General features: G+C 39.5%; 1 protein-coding gene across 12 annotated transcripts in view; it reads left to right on the forward strand.

The window, feature by feature from the left end:
- The first annotated feature begins 2,752 nt into the window (after positions 1–2,752).
- The window catches only part of LOC123998977 (nuclear factor 1 X-type-like), a 173,968-nt gene continuing 158,785 nt past the window's right edge, over positions 2,753–17,935 (forward strand). For 2 of the 12 annotated variants that reach the window (XM_046304271.1, XM_046304272.1), the window contains exons 1-2: positions 2,753–3,680; positions 10,729–10,812. In XM_046304271.1, the coding sequence (XP_046160227.1) occupies positions 3,678–3,680; positions 10,729–10,812 (87 nt within the window). In that variant the 5' untranslated portion in view covers positions 2,753–3,677. Of the gene's footprint in view, positions 3,681–10,728; positions 10,813–14,350; positions 14,570–17,935 lie in introns of those variants that run through there. The other 10 variants (XM_046304277.1, XM_046304282.1, XM_046304273.1 and 7 more) reach the window with 8 other exon arrangements.

A 17,935-nucleotide genomic window follows, 5' to 3' on the forward strand; every position in this document is an offset into this window, starting at 1 on the left:
GTGTGCAAAAATGCTGTTTTTACATTTTGAATAATTTCATATGCAGGGAAGTGAAGATTGACATTAAACTATATGAGAAATCAGACAACAATGGTTTGTCTTCAACAGAAATAAGTAATTTTCTGATATTACATTGCTGCCTATGTATAATCGTTTAGATAAGCAGGCTTATCACGAATTCAGATTTCAGAGGCATTGAGAGCCTACACGGACAACTATAGATGAGGAAGATGTGGGAAATCAGGATTGGATATGCAGCTGATACAATGCTTAGCTTTACTAAGTTGCTTAGCCTATAGGCTATGTCATAAACGAATAAAGTGCTAAAATAAAATATATACAATTGGTAAAATAATAGAGAAGTGTAATTTGCTGTTATATCCTACACTTCCGGATGAAGTAGTGGCTGCCTGGTATCAATGCTGTGTGTTTGCCGACAGCATCGTCAGACAGAGAAATGCATGGTCAGGCACTAATATGTAGCCTACTCCCTTGTTTTTTTCGGAACTATATAGGACCTTCTTGTCCAAGCGAATACCAAGGTTAGGATGATGATCATAGGCTTGACGTCTTGTGTGATGTTTGCACAATGACAAAAAGCTGAGAATAGCCATTATGTCACAAACAGGCCTAGTCAATATTACATGTTTTTCTTTACACATTTGATTGTATAGATATATATGTCTACTTGTCTCATATCTTCTGCCTTATACAATTTTTCTTATTCTTTAGGCACAGAACAAAATCATTATTAGTCTGAAAGTTAACTGCCTAAACTGATAATTGGCACAAGTTATGAAACAAATTATAACATCCATCAATTTAAATAAAGTTTTTATTTTTATTTAAAAAAGCAGATAATATGAACAAATGTTTAGGCCTAATATCAATACAGCTTAGTTAAATGTGACAGACGTGTTTTAACACGTATTCTGTTGCAAACCACACTAATATGTAGATGTAGACCTATGACATAAAACATTCAAAGAATAAACCAAATTTGTATTTTTGTGTTTTTTCCTCAATGCTTAAATGACATTAAAATGACTAGGGCAACATACATCCCGAAATTAATATTACTAAACTAACCTGCGGGTCTCACCTGAATTCTGGAGGATTTTAGATTATAATTTGAATTGGATGCAGCCTATTATTGGACTTGGAAACTATTTGTTGAAGTATCTAAAATGTCATGCAAATCAACCACTTTTTAAACCATGAATACACTTTTAAAATAGCCAAACTGTGTCATTGGGGATACGCTGCATTTATTAATTTATTTCATTTACTAAAGCAGAATTATATTATGGTTAATGTATTTTCTCGTAGAAATTAAACAAGTGTCATTCTGATCTTGCCATGTCCAGTCTCGTTAGAATGAAATCCTTTTTTTTTTCTTTAAAAGTTACTGTATTCAAAGAATTGCAGGCTTCTGACATTATATGGCAGAGCATCATTGGGTCTGTGAAATTACAATGCAGGAATATCGACTGGGGAGGCAATAAATGAGTACTTCCAAGGATGATTAGTAAAAATACAAGTGATTAATGGTGATAATAACAATAATTGAATGTATATATTTATTTTAATCAGTGTTTAATAATAGCCTAAAAATAATATTACAGCAATTGTAATAATATTGGTATTATTGTTTTCTTTCTTATTTCTGTTATTGCTGTATCTTTATCATCATCATCATCAAAAACATCTGCTTTTCTCCAGCTATTAGATTCTCCTGAAGTTCTAAACCTGCAGGAGCCATAATACGCTCTAACACTAAATAACAGCTTGTGTTTCTCATGGGTCTTTCTAAATATAAGGTCATAAACTTATATTGCGGAAGAGATGAACAACCAGTTAGCGTATTGGAATCCCTTGGGCACGCTCATACTTTGTGGCATCACAACACTTGCATATTCTTACCTTAAAGGTCAACGCAGAAATGTGTTGGAATAAAGGAATATTCTATTAAAGTCAAGTCCTATTGAATGTCAAATGAATTTCATTGCCCAGTATTGTTTGATATGAATATCATCACAGTGATTTGAACAGTGTGCAAAATCCGTGCACCTGTCCGGGTCTTGCTCTAGGCTGAGGATACATTAAGAAATAATAGTTTGCTTAGTTGGCTAAATGTGGATGAAGAAATAATTATAATAATTCTGTAGCCTACATAACTGGTGGTAAATCCCCGTTTAATCTCGTCCTTCACTGCAAGTCAGAGAAAGTTATTCCAAACCTGCTCTGTTCTTACTAAAACGCACAAACAGGACCGTGACGGTCACACATGGGGTATATTATTATGTTGAAAAAAATGTCCTTTTATATTAATCTAGACTACAAAATATGTTCCTATAGTTTACTGTGACCTAATAACTGCTAGGCCTTTACTGTCAAATTCTCATCGTTGTATATCTGGCATGACTAGCCTAAATATCCATATAAAAACCTAAGAAACATCCCTGCACGCAGTGTGCACTGATTACATATTTGTTTTGGATAATGATTAAATGTTATCTAGGTCTAATACCGTTAAGAGAGGTTTGTAATTTATAGCTTATATCATTGACCAATGTTTAAATGATTTGGATTTTATCATACCACCTCCCCCTCTGCTCTCCCTCCCCCCTGCGTTCCCGCTCTGCCTCTACACTGTAGCCGGTGAGTGGTAATCCCCTGCCGTCAACGGTTTACTCTGAGCCCGTATTTAATTCCTCTAAACCCCCAGCTGCCGTCCTGGTTACTCACTGAGCACGACAGACTGTGAACCGCTCCGTTTATTAATAATTCACCAGCCCTCCGCTTCTCCGGCCGCGATCCACTGCTGCGCCTCCGCGCGCTCTGGACCACCACTTTATTACACTTTAACAGCCGTTAACTCCAACTATTTAATACACTCGTCATATGTACCGGGATTAGCGTATACATATGCGCGTTCTCGTGAAGTCGCCTGGCATAGTGGTATGATCAAGTATCACCTCTCTCCCAAACTTGCAACATCCATGGTGCCAGATCTGGTACTAGTTGTTGTCTCCTTTTTTATCTCGAGTAAATATGGGCATTGAAGAAAAAGTGAAGAAGAACCAAAGGGAATTCCATTTTTGTATTGTTATTTATTAGGAGGACCAGAGGATGAAGATAACACAGAGTTCCATTGAGGCACACAGAAGCAACAGCTGATTTGTGAGCGCGTAAGTAGAGTCTACTTTACTGCTGGTTCCTTGCAAAGAGAGACCTCTGCTCTGTTACTTGGGAGCTGACGAGACGCTAGCATCGTGCACGGATTTGCCTCACTGGGTATTCGGTGAACAGAGCGGACGGAAGGGATGGCGCACTGACAGGCGACCAGAGCAAGTCCTCACAGCCCCGACAACCGCCGCCTGTGTTTTCATGGAAGTCCCACGCGTGAATAGCGGACATAAACACCCCGAATGAACCCGGGAAGTGGTTGACTTGGATAAACCGTCTCCCTTCACTTTCCCTGTTGGAGGAGAACAGTAAAACTACAATTTAAAAAATGTTCGCCAGGCCACAGGCCGTCCCGTATTAGGGTTATTTTGCTTCCGGTATCAGAAGAAACGAGTCGTTTTCTCTCTCCCACACTTTTTTTGGAAGCTGAACTTTTTTAGAGTTGAAAATGGGTATTTGAGACTGTTGGCACATTTCCCTGCTCCACAATGGTACGTGCTGTGTAAATCAATAATTTGCTCTTTTATGTATCTGAAAGCTTGTAATCATCTTAATGTTTTGTTTAAACAGGAAAAACATCACTCTAGTACATCAAAAACTATTAATGATTACCCCAAAGTTATCTTGTGAGTGGTTTAAGGAGTAATACCGTACATTAAAGTTAACTTTGCACTACCCAAACTCATATTGATATTGTATAGGATTTTATGGTAAAACATATATGGAAGTGGGTTATATTTGAACAAGGATAACGCGGATAATTTATCTTCCTTTATCCTCCACTCAGCTACATTCCCGGGGTAGTTGAGCTGCTTCCAGTCGTTGCAGCTCGTGGTCATGCTGTCGCCCCCTTATTGAAAAGCAGAGCACGGCTCTCCACCAATCAAGCGTCTACTTTGATGTATCTATATTACACACAATGTCAAGGCAGCGTTGCACAATCCAAACGTGAAAGAAATTGAATAAGCAGTAACATAAAAGCCGAGTTCACCTAATGTGAATTGTCAACGGACGCATTTACTTTTTGGTTTACAAGTGCATTTTGGCTACAGTTTATAGGGGACGTTACTCTAAGAGTTGGACTTTATTTCTGAAATCAATGTTAGTTGTGGAAGATAATTGGCGAGACTGCTTTCCTCTCGTGCTCTGTTGCTAAATATTATCTCTCGGTATAACGTCTTACCTACTGCTGCGTATTTACGCATAGCTGTAAAGGCTATTCACTGAATTCAGGGCAGTAAGGAGAGCACAAGGCCATTCTAATAACCACTAGGCCCACCAAGTCCACAGCGCTGGTCATTGTGATGCTGCTTGTGATTGCATGTTATGATATTGTAATGGAGAGTTTAGTTCAGTGGAGGTTAATTTCCTCTATGACTTGAAACATTTAACATGAGTTTCTTGAGAACAGGTAATATTGCTGCGCTATAAGTAGGCCTAAACCAAAACAAAGTTTGATACAATCTTTACACGGTAAAACAGTGGAGTGAATCATGTCTCTAAGACTGTCAAGTAAAACTATCTGACTCCGGATTAAATGTAAGCACAAAGGACATCTATTCTGGTCCTTTATTTGTTTTGTGTGTCTCCCCAAAGTAGTCCAGTTGTGGGATACTGGGTAGAAGTGGACTGCTATTAGGCTCTACATTAGTCATGGAAAGTGTTATTTAAAGAGTTATTACTTAGCTGTCAGGTTCCTGATCTTTAGTTTGATCTCTTGGCATAGGATCAGTTCAGTTGGCCATTTTGTGTACATTGCCTATTGAGGAACCACTGACATATACAACCTTGAAGTTACTGGTAGATTCCTACAATTCTATTTGCACATGAATATGGAATAATTATGTGTTTACTTGCAAACTGAAATGTCACTAGTCCAAGTAGTTCAACAGTAACTTCATATAAAAACAAAATTCAGGACAGGCCTCACATGGGATTATGTCTATTTGTTGTTTGTTTTTTTTATGAAAAGCGAGACAGAATTTCTGCCCAACATATTCTACACATGTAAACACGCATAATCGCTATTTAAGGATGCTAAGGCAATCTTTCAAACTCACCCTGTTCATTGAGTCCTTCACTTGTCGAATATATTGTCCTTTAGGAGTGCATAAATATATGCATGTATTAAAGAATAACATATGCTTTATATGCTTCACAAATGAATGTATGCTCTCTTTTATAAGTATTCTATAATACCATTAACTCTATTGACTTCAGGCACTAAAAGTTGTCTTTTTTGGAGTGCTCCATGGTCTGGCCCAGGGTCAGGATGTGTGTGATTTGTATGAGGAGGAGTACTGTATCATAATCTCAAGGAGCTGTGTAAATTGTTCGGTAATTGTATATCCCACTCTGTAGATGTTGATGTGTATGTACAGAGGGAGCAGCTCACCACAAGATGATCAAACAGGCGGTTTCCAGGCCATATGTTTTCTGCAGCTCTTGGCTGTCGCTGCCAGTGATGTCATCTCTCACTGTGTATATGGGTCCTCCTTCGCCCTTTTGTGATCTGTAGTGTAGAGGCTACCATATCCTTATTGGCGTTGCAATCCAGATGAATGCTGGGGTTTGTTAAATAAACACTTGGGAGGTGGTGATGGCATGCATATGTGTCATATTAACCCCTGGTTGTGATCCTATAAAGGGTGCAGAGAGTTGTCTCTCAGTTCTGATCCGAGGTCAGTTTCTCATTTCATCTTTATAGGTTTGGTGTCATGTAAGGTCATTTTAGATTAGCAGTTAGGGTAGACTGAAATCAAATTGTATTGGTCACATACTGTACACGTGTTTAGCAGATGTTATTGCAGGTGTATGTACTAGTAGAGCCATAACCTATGAGGACTATGTACATAGACTATGAACATGGATCAAGTTTTGGTAACTGTCCATATGCTGCAGAAGTTGTGTTGCATTTTGAGCCATCCTGATTCTTCAGAATGAGGCCCCCTGTTTTAGAATGCCAGCCTCAGCCCTTAAAGGCATCTTGCAGTGCCCACTGCAGAGAGAAGAAGATGTCCACATCACACCCATTTTTACATTTGAGTCATTTAGTAGATATTCTTATCCAGAGCAACTTACAGGAGCAATTAGGGTTAAGTGCCTTGCTCAAGGGCACATCAACAGACTATTCACCTATTTTTCACCTAGTCATTTTAGGGATTCAAACCAGCGACCTTTTGGTTACTGGCCCAAATGCTCTTAACTGCTAGTCAACCTGCTAGGCTACCTGCCACCCCTCCCTAATCTGTTGTCCCGCTCTCTTGGGCACACATTAAATATGCATTATAATGTATTTTTAGAGTCAGACCAAATTGAGATGACTGTGAGCAGGTCATCTACATGGTATTCAAAATACTGCCTCAATTGGTTAATATAGTCCAGACTCAACCTTAGTACTATGACCAATGCAGACTGCACACCAACGCTTAATGAGTCACTTCATTCTATTTAGTTTGGAACTGTTTTACAGTGTTTTCTGCCCTCCTAGTTTAATTTGAAAGAATGTCCCAACAATAGATGTCTTTGCCTGCTCTCCAGTTGAGGGTCTCTAATGAAGAATTAGAGCCAACACCATTATTCATTCAACTGAGCTCATAGGCTATTTATCAGTCGAGTTGTATTTGCATATTTAATATCTCTACCTTTCTTCTGTATTTAGAACTAGGTTGAGCAAACATAATAGACTTGCATCAAATACATTATCCACACCTGAGACTTAAAATGGAATGCAAGAGAAAGAACCAAAGGCAAACCCCAAACAGCCCTACAACAATAAGCCATCTCCAATCCTACACACACCCTTCTAATTTATTAAACCCCCCCCCCCCTACTCCTCACCTCCTGAGATGCAGGTGTAAAATATCACATTTTTCCAGAATTTTTCCCTGAGGGGGCTCTGGCGTGGACTCACACAACATACATTTCTCCTTTCATATTTCTCCCCCACATGTTTTAACAAACAAGTTCCCCCTCCCTGTCCTCTATTTGATCTGCACAGGTTTGTTAGCTTGTTAGTGAGTATACAATGAAGCCCCATGCAGCCACTGAGTGGGACTGGGAGGATATCAGTGATGCTGTAGAAAACTAACTGACACTATTGCTGACGATGTCCAGTGGGGATAAGGAGTGATAACGATGATGATCACTGTCTGATCAATAATGGAGATGACTGTTCTTATGGATTGTTGTGAGGCCAGAAAGACTGGTTTGGAAATTAGTACGGGAAGTCAGGTGCATTTATAGTGTGTGTGTGTGTGTGTGTGTGTGTGTGTGTGTGTGTGTGTGTGTGTGTGTGTGTGTGTGTGTGTGTGTGTGTGTGTGTGTGTGTGTGTGTGTGTGTGTGTGTGTGTGTGTGTGTGTGTGTGTGTGTGTGTGTGTGTGTGTGTGTCTGTGAGAGAGAGACAGAGACAGAGACAGAGACAGAGACAGAGACAGAGACAGAGACAGAGACAGAGACAGAGACAGAGACAGAGACAGAGAGACAGAGAGAATGTGTTTTAATTTATCCTGTGCCATGAAAAGATGCCAAGTGTGTCAACCCCCATACATACAGCCAGGTCCATAATTATTGGCACCCTTGATCAAGATGAGCAAAAATGACTGTATAAAATAAATAATACAAATACTGAGCAATATTGTATACTAATACAAATGCTCAGAGAAAGATGTTAAAAAAAATACGTTTTTACAAAAAATCTGGAAAAGATAGGGATCAAAATGATTGGATTCCTTGTTTTCAATACTCTAGAACCCTTCGCCTCTAGAAACACAGTGAGCCTTTTCCTAAAAGTTTTATGAGACGGAGAATACGTTGGGAGGGATCTTAGATCATTCCTCCATACAGAATCTTTCCAGATCCTTGATATCTTTCGTCTGCTCTTATGGACTACCCACTTCAATTCAAACCACATGTTTCCAATGGGGTTCAAGTCCAAACACTGAGATGGCCATTACAATGTCATGTCATCTGACCATAGAACCGGTTCTAATCCAAGGGCCGATGGCGTTTATCAATCTCCAGGCGGTGCTACCCACTGGGCAAAACCTGGTTGAATCAACGTTGTTTCCATGTCATTTAAACAAAATAATTAAATGTGATTGAGTTGAATCAATGTGGAAAACTGATTGGATTTGCAAAAAGTCATCAATTTAAGTGAATTTCATATTTTTTTCCTACAATTTTGAGATTTCTATTACTAAATATCTTTCTCTGAGTAATTAGTATAAAATAATACAATTTCCACATTTTTTTGACCATGCAACATAGCTCAGGGTGCCAATAGTTATGGACCTGACTGTATATAAATTTGATGAGAGAGACTGTGTGTCTGCGGCATGGAAAATAAAGCATTTCTGCCTTTGTTTTAGTTGCTGGTCAAACCCACACAGTTACATTGAGCATTCAGTGTTCACCAAACATGGAAATGTTAAGAGATCAAATCCCAATCGATTGCATTGGATGGACATTTGAATTCTGTAAAACAGCACATCTAGGTCACTCAATCACAGACATCAAGTCATTTTTTGTAGCTTTTTAAGTGTTAATTAAGTGAGGCCTTGATACTATTTTCGCTCAAGGCTGTGGCCATATGGACCAGGCATATGTTACATATATATAGAAAAAGGGTGGCATATATAATTGACAACATGCTCCATAAAAACACAGGGAAAAGGGAAAAGGGGGCCAGTGCTACAGGGAGCTACATCAAACAATCAGTGCCGCCTCAAACAAATGATGCCCCTTTTCAAGTGTGAAGGCAATCCATGCAGCAGAGAGGGAGAGAGAGGTTTAACTCTGCTATCCCTTCATCCTTCCACCCCTTCATTCCTCCCTCCTTTCAGCAAACCACTGGTCAATCCAACTGCTTTTAGTACTGTAACACCCTCAGGCCTGAGAATAAGGCCTGAGAATAAGCCTCTTTCTCTGATGAAGAGACCGATCATTATCACAGCAATAGCCAATACGTGGCAAGCAGAACTACTACTGTAAATGCCTTTGTTAGGACGATATGTCCATTAGAAGAGTAGAAGACATACTACAGATGAACATTGGTCTTTAACAACCTTTGAAGAGCTGAGAAAGAGCATTTCTTGTAATGGAACAACTCTTTTATGGTTTCACTCTGTTCTCCTCCATATATATTAATGATGGCCGGTACGAACATGGTTGTTGAAGCCGAACGTCATGAATCGTCTAGTTTGAGTTTTCGGTTCTTTTGGATGACTTGCACTCACATTTCTTAATCGGAAATCTAACTTGAAGAGTAAACATACAAAAGTAAGCAATGGATTTGCATTAAATGATTAGTTTATACAGCGTACACAAACACACCAACACACACACAGGCACAGATGCCCCTTCAGTGTTAAAGGGGAAAGGGAAAAGACAAGAGTGCTAACCTCTCATTGGGTGGGATATGAATAGCCTGTGTTTCTAGCCACAGCTTGGTTAGCCAAAGTCTGGGACTTATTATAGTGTTGTGTGTTTATGCATGTGTCTGTGTGTGTAAGTATTCCTTCAAGTATTGTGTGTGTGTGTGTGTGTGTGTGTGTGTGTGTGTGTGTGTGTGTGTGTGTGTGTGTGTGTGTGTGTGTGTGTGTGTGTGTGTGTGTGTGTGTGTGTGTGTGTGTGTGTGTGTGTGTGTGTGTGTGTGTGTGTGTGTGTGTGTGTGTGTGTGTGTGTTTACCAGGTACAAGTTAAGAGTAGCATGCATTCAGAGTTGGCTTCGAACAGTGTTTGTTCCTGTTTTGTGAAACTTGAGAAATCAGGATTTAAGGTTCTGGAAAATAGGATTTTTCCCCAGCTCTCCATACCAAGGTTTCCTCCCAGCTATGTTGTCTGGGCTGGCCTGCCTCAATTGACGGCAGAATTGGAATGGATGCTCATTCAGCGCTCAAGGCCCAGCTGGTGTGTTCCACAGCATACAAATGAACTGTGCTGAATGGAAACAACTCTTAGAAAAATACCTTTGCTGCATCGATCAGTGAATGTATGCCCCGTGTGAATGTTTTGTGCTGAATCAGTCACCGCTGTGGGAGAAGTCACCAGGTGACAACCAGGGACAGGAAATGCCATTGTGTCAGTGTGTATTGTGTGGTGTGATCCAAAAGCAGCTGAAACGGTCTGGTCTCCATTCTGGTTCTAGCGCCGGAGTTCAGGCCTGCATCATATATGAGTTGGCTAGTGCACATTATGAATCATGCTTTGTGTGTGAGTAGAAGAGGGGCAGGGATTTACCATTAGAGGTTCTGTACAGGATGCTGATGTTGCTTGGCTAAACTGTAATTGGCACATAATTGCTGACCAATAATAATAACAATAGTAATAATTATAATAATAATAACAATAATAATAACAACAATAATAATAATAATAATCATTAATCATTAATAAATACACACTAGCAATAATATTATAATAATGTTATTATTATTCAAATTATAATGATGTTGTGTTGTGTGCTGTATTTGTTAAGGAGTTGTTTAAAGGATGGTGAAGGCATTGATACTATGAATGACTGTTGTGTTACGTTTCAGGCCACCGAAACCTTTCTGGTGAATGAAGACCCCTCCAGAGGTCCTGGGATGCCTGAATGCTTTGTAGTATCAGATTCCTACAGGGTATGCATTATTATTGTTATTATTATGATTATTTAATGTGTTATTTGAGTCATTAGTCATTATTCTGACTGATGGTCTGCTTTCATGCTCTTGGTAATTACACCACAATCATAATGTCACTCACAGCTCCCTCTCCTCAGCTGCAAACCATTACAATCATTATTTCCACACACACTTTAAGAAAAAGGCCTTGCAACTCCGCCGAAGCGCCCTTCCCTCGTGGGAAAGAAAATTATAACGATAATGTGCAGCATGCAGAGTTGTATAAAATGAAAAAAGGACCAAAAGAAATGAGAAAACTATACACAGTTGAAAAAAACATGCAGCTTTAAAAATTCCACCCAGCGAGCGCATTGGATTTACAGTGATCGGCCTGAAATGAAATGGTAATAAAAAGAGAATTGCGGGATCGGGGGAGTGGGAGTCTGTGGATGACTGAAAATGTGATTGTTAATGAGGTGGGAGCCAGTTTTCTACTCTTTGTTTCCAGCTAAAGCCTTTTGCCAAGTTATAGAGAATCTGGGTTGCTACAGTGTATTGTGTGTCCCGGGGTACAGAAATGAGCCATAATGGGAGGTAATTGAGTATCATGGTTGGTGGAGAAGTTGGAGAGGGGAGAAGCATTAATATGACCATATTAGATATCAGGGCCAGTGAGTTCAAGGCCATCCAGAGAAGAGTATCTGTGCTCACCTCCTCATAGGGAGGTTAGGCCCCACACATCGCATGGCTACCATGACACATCACCACTCCAGCTACCTCAGAGTCCTCTGTCTGTCCAGACATCCTCATGTCTTCATATATGAGGGAGTCATTGGTTGGGATCCTAATCTTAGAGCACAAACTTTGAACCCTGTGAATTCTGTGTGTAACTTCTGAGTCGTATATTTGAGTTGTTCCATAGATTCTGTGTGTTCGTGGTATACAAAACAACCCTTGCAGATGCTGCTACAGTACTTCATTATAACTGCAAATCCATGATTGACTTTACCACAATGAGTGTTGTAGCACAGCAAATATGTATATTCCATCGTGTGAAAAGGAGAGACTCAACAACCATAGCATATGGCTCTACCATGTGTTACTTAATGAGCGATTTACTCCCATAGACCACTAAATGTGGGGCTCATTTAAGGAGCGATGCTGGATGAGTGTTTGCGTGTGTTGCAGTCAACTCAACTCTATAAAGGAGGAAAACAGTTTTTGATCCCCTTCGAACCCACTCTCTGTAACCTTTCACTTTTGTGGTCCTGTGTGCTTTTTATGACCTCAGAGAGAGAAAGATAGAGAGAGAGAACTTCCATGAATACACTGAGTTAGACAGAGACTACAACTTGGGAACAGGATTCATTCCACCTGCTGTTACACAACTGCCCAAATTATGTGTATGTTTGTCACTCTGAAAGTTAGTGTTTATCAGAATTATTTTGGTATATAATTTAAAAAATATCAAGGTAACGTTTGTAATTTCAGTCATTTCATATTCACGGATGAAATCCACCGGTATGGAATGCTGTGAGCATGACCTTGTGTGGTGAGAAGGGGAAGTTACAGTTATGTGGTCTGCACAAACCCCTGACCACACATTTTCCCCTCCCTCCCTCCCTCCCTCCCTCCCTCCCTCCCTCCCTCCCTCCCTCCCTCCCTCCCTCCCTCCCTCCCTCCCTCCCTCCCTCCCTCCCTCCCTCCCTCCCTCCCTCCCTCTCCCTCCCTCCCTCCCTCCCTCCCTCCCTCCCTCTCTATATCTCTCTATATCCCTCCCTCCCTCTCTGTCTCTCTCTATATCTCTCCCTCCCTCAGTCTCTGGCTCCCCTGGTTGTGTGCAGTATAATTGGCCACACAGAGCCCAGATCTCTTTGTTTCTCCTGCAGAGGCTTGGGGTGTAAATGCACAAGCAGTAGGCCTCATAAATCTGAGGGACTCCAGTGGTCTGATCAAAATTTCAGCTCCACAATGACTTTACCCCCACAACACTATACCACACTTAGGACCTGGTCCAAAACTTGTTTTATTACTTTGTGAAAAGCGTGTGCGTGTGTGTGTGCGTGCGTGCGTGTGTGTGTGTGTGTGTGTGTGTGTGTGTGTGTGTGTGTGTGTGTGTGTGTGTGTGTGTGTGTGTGTGTGTGTGTGTGTGTGTGTGTGTGTGTGTGTGTGTGTGTGTGTGTGTGTGTGTGTGTGTGTGTGTGTGTGTGTGTGTGTGTGTGTGTGTGTGTGTGTGTGTGTGTGTGTGTGTGTGTGTGTGTGTAATGTAAACATATGTTTCCCATGCCAATAAAGCCCTTTGAATTCAATTGAAGTGAGAGAAAGACTTTGTCTGTGAGAGGGTACATGCCTCTGTAAATTGTTCTCAGTATGACCAATATTCTGTGTTTTCTAATACACTCCTCCTTCCTTGGGACACTATCTTGTTTTGGTAGCATACAGTATGTTCTTGCCAAGCAGTCCTCAGGTTGGGCTGTTTTTCAGTTTCAAGTCAACTTCATTTTAGTAAATGTCCTAAGCCAGAGCAACAGTGTGGCTCTGTTGTTTCAACTGCAGTCACCATTACAGGTTTCAGTCTGGATCTGATGTCTGATAGTGATACACTCTGCAATGAAATGTCTTACTTGTACATCGGCCTGGGCTGGAAGTGTGCACTGAAATTCAGTCAACATGCAGAAAGTGCCTTTGTATCAGGGGTAACACATAGAAGTAACACAAAATGTGCAGAACACTGACAAATATTTTTTACATTTGTTTCACAAACTAATTTATGCAGAGGCAGTGTAACTGTAGTGTAATAACAATGTCATACTATTGTAGGTATACCCATTCATTTACATAGCTAGAGTAAAATTGACATGGGTCTAGATAAAAATTAATCCCAACCAAGACCCCAGTTTCGTTAATTTCCAATCTCATTAAATGTTTCCTCTACCTTCTCCTTTCTCAGATGGAAAACAAATGACATTTCCAATATTTTAAGTCAATCTTTTAATATCAAGTCATTATTTATCAACGTTATATGTCTTTATTTTCGGCCATAGGCCCCATATGAAGCATCACCTTTGACCTTAAAGCAATCATATTCTTATGATTGCATGGACTTTACTAACTGGTACGCCTAATAAGCATATAATAATATTTCATAGAAAACACATTAAAAAAATCACATCGTAGCTATAGCAAATGTTTAGCTCATTGCAAAATACAATGCTCAGACTGGAGGACCTTCTGTAAAGCATGTTACCTTCTCGTTTACGATATAGTCTACTCAATACACGTCGTACTGATAAAACTATGGATATTACGCATTCGGCGTTCCTATTCATTTAACCCTCGTAATAACATAATTGTTACCCTAAAGAAAGAGAACGGTGTATTGTCATTATGCATGGTTACTGAGTATGAGCTGAAATGACCGGATTAAGCAGAAGTTTGCCGCCGCATGATTTACGAAATTGGGAGATTCATGTTAATGATATTATGTTGTATAGCAAACACCGTCGCCCCTGATCAATCCCCACCCAAAATATCCGTGCGCACGAAGGGAGAATCGGTGGAAGAGGGTGGGAGACAAAACTTTTTTTCCCCAAAAGTTTGTGTAAGCTTTCACTTTCAGCCTTCTAGGCGGGGTTACAGTACAGCATGGAGTGAGCGAAACAGGACGGCGAGCGATTGCAATGCAGCACTACAGCGAACTTCCATCCAACTTAAATAAGCTCTCCAATTTTCATTTCTAAAAATAACCATGTACTCCCCGTACTGCTTGACACAGGTAAATGCCATTATTTCATTGTTATTGCTTAGTATACAGTCGGTGTTGCGGGTTAGATTAGTGCTCCCACCATTTGCAACTATGTAATAGTTTAATTTGAGCGTATTTGTTACTCTCTGTTCCTTTCTGATAGCATTTGTCTTGTATCTCTGACACGTTTTCTTCTTAGATGGCATTTCTTCGCAGGGCTTTCTTATGCGTTTCATTACACATGGTTTTGTAGAGAAAATGGCGCTCCTCCCGAATCTATTTAATATAAAAGGAGGGGAGAAGTGGAGGAGGAGAAAGGAGTGAATGTAGAAAACTGGACTTGAAGTTTTGTGTTTCATGTGATGGATTGTCTTACATTGACATTTTCCAAAATGTTGATCTCGCAAACGCTTGGCAGTGAGAGAGGCTACATGTGGAAGCGTAGCCGTCAAAAAGCTTTATCCGCTAACGGTTGAATCTGTGACAGTCGAGGACTTTAGGTCGGTGTGTGCTGCCGCCAGTTCTACAGTAGCCTACACTTGTCAACCGTGCTCGATTCTGATTAACATAACGTACCTATTTAGTGAAAGTAAATGTTCGGGAATATAATGTTTAGACTATTTTACGCACGAGTATCTCACTGCATATATTCGCCATGAGGATTATTTTCAAGGTTCTGATCATGCCCAGTTGATATGAACTTATTTTAGCGACTCTGGTCCACTGTACCTAGCACAAATGCTGTATTTAATCTGCTATTATAAACTCTTGACCATTTATGTTCATAGTAAAACAACGATCCCACAATTGACAGCCAATAAATATTCCATAACTTTGAATGAGAAACCTACCTCTGATGTTTTACTCTGTGCTGCTTTTCCCTAAATGTATAACCTACTTTCAACTATACAGTGGATGTCCAGACCCCACAACCTGGTATATTTGGTATACATACACCATGCATTGTAAAGTTCACTCATATTCAATGGGGAATTACTCTTGTACTTCCACATGCAATATTCCACATTTCTGAGGACAGTTGGGCAGATAGCTTATGAGTTGAACAGCTTATTGGCACTAATTGGTCATTGATAAGGTCCTACCCAAATAAAATTTACTTTTGTAAAGCAATATAGAATCTCTTGCTATATAATATAACTAAATAAATTATTGTTCAATATGCTCATTAAATGTAAAATCTGTTTTGATATATTTTATTTGTTAAAACTGGAGAGTTGATCAGGTAACAGTCTCAGAATCTACATCTACTTTTTTAAATCAATAATTTTTTGAAAATATATATAAAGCTTCTCTTTTTCTATTTTATGAAATGATCGTCTATTTGTCCTGGAGGAAAGAGAGTGTTAACAAGTATTATAGTGCCTGAGATGTGGTCAATGGATTGTAACAAAAAGGTGCATTGCACAGTCATAAGAACTTAAACAGTTAGTTATTTAGTTTATGGATGTGTTTACTTTGAAAACATAATGTGTATTAGTAATAGTCCGTATTTACTTTGAAAATATCATGTGTATTAGTAATAGTCCTATAACTTCTCTGTCAAATGAACAGTGATTTAAGGTCAGGCTCGATTCTAAAATGACCAAATGTCACACATCATTGCTTCACTTTTTTTTGACTCACCAAGAACCCTAAATCTATGAGGTTCAGTAACTATTCATTTATGACTTATGTGCAATATCATTACTCTTGGAACTGGAATTGTCCTTAGCTTGGCAAAGTAACTTGGAGGGAAGCGCCAGAGAAAGCTCTGTTTGAAGTTGTACTGTCAACAGTATGTGTTCACAGATAGATGTGACATACAACGGGGGTTTTTGAGCCCACTGACTGAAATATTTAACATATTTTAGCAATATAATCCACATAATGTAAACCTACAATGTTCCTTGGCCTAAACTTAATCGTGAGGCACCCATCATTTAACTCTCTGCATCAATACATTCCTGGTTCTGTAAAAACATTTTAGTGGTCTGCTTTTCTTCTTTCTATGCATTTCTGTGTAGATGTTTTGTTAGTTTATGGACTCTTTAAAAAAACATGCCTTTTTCTGGGTCCAAAATAGAATGGTTGTTGATATTATCTGCAATTCTATGACTCTCCTAACCAGTGGCATAACTGTTGGAAATCTATTCCTATAAAGCAAACTTGTTTATCCCTTGGTTTCACTGGACAGTAGACTGCCAAGGCCTGTGTGATGTGTAATTCATTCCTGATTTTACAGTGTTTTATTAAAACATTTTTACTTCCATGCCTCTGACTCCTGTTACAGAAGGAGAGAGGGTGTTTTTCTCAGTTGCAGTCACGGCCAGTAGTCTGTTTTCATTTAAAACTGTAGAATGATCATATGTTGTTCTCTGTTCTATTCCCTGATTGACAGAAGCAAGACAAAGCTGATTTTAATATTTTTTAGAAGTGTATATCTATTGGAAGAGAGTGTCTTGTATTTTTTAGGCCACATGGGTCTAAATGAAATTTTACTGAGAAAGAAAATAGGCCCACATATTTAGAAATGATGGAATGGGACCTTATCAGATGCACAGAGAGGAATCTCTATGTAGGCTCGAACCTTTCTCTCCAACAGTTTAGCATTGAGATTTTGGTAGGCCTATACACATATAGCTTAATTTGCTAATGTATATTTATTTCCAGGGTTTTTGGAATTGATAAATGTAATATTTTTACTAAAGCGGCAGTATGAAAAGAAAATGAAGCTTGCATAGAGCCAGAGATTTTTTTGTCCGTTAATTAAAATGAATTGGCAACATAACTGACTGCACATTCCGCACGTGCTGCACATATGCAGAAGAAGGCCTATAGGTTAAATCATTTGGACTGGATAAACTATATAATTATATTATTTAAAGTTATACATTGACTGTATAGAGTTTGGTATGTTCATGCATTTTAGGGAGATATTCAACAAGAGAACAGCTTTGTGCATTGCACTCGTCCAGCGTGCGTGGAGCTTGCGCCTCCCTGCCCAGCCCAAGCCTCCTGTATTCCCTTTACTTCTGATGTGCCTCTTGTCTGCAGATGTAGACTCACATTTTTGTTTATTTAATTAAGGTTAATAATTAAAAAACGAGTGTGGACCTCGGATATGGCAACACAATATAAACAATCGAATAAATGATTAACAGTGGTAAAAAGCCTTTCTGGAGAGTGGCGAGATGGATGGGGTGGACTAGAGGCAAATTATGGAAAGCATTCAGAGGTCCAGATAGACTTTATTCGTGTGTTGTTTCTAGTGGGCATACATGTTTTATGATGGTATAAACATTACAATGTAAGCCCATACCAAAGTTATCTACAGTAGGTATGGAAATAGACTATACCAAATTCACCGTGTTGTGTGGCTGGCTGATATAGGCTATT

The sequence above is a fragment of the Oncorhynchus gorbuscha genome, linkage group LG16, assembly GCF_021184085.1.
Source record: "Oncorhynchus gorbuscha isolate QuinsamMale2020 ecotype Even-year linkage group LG16, OgorEven_v1.0, whole genome shotgun sequence".
NCBI lineage: Eukaryota > Metazoa > Chordata > Actinopteri > Salmoniformes > Salmonidae > Oncorhynchus > Oncorhynchus gorbuscha.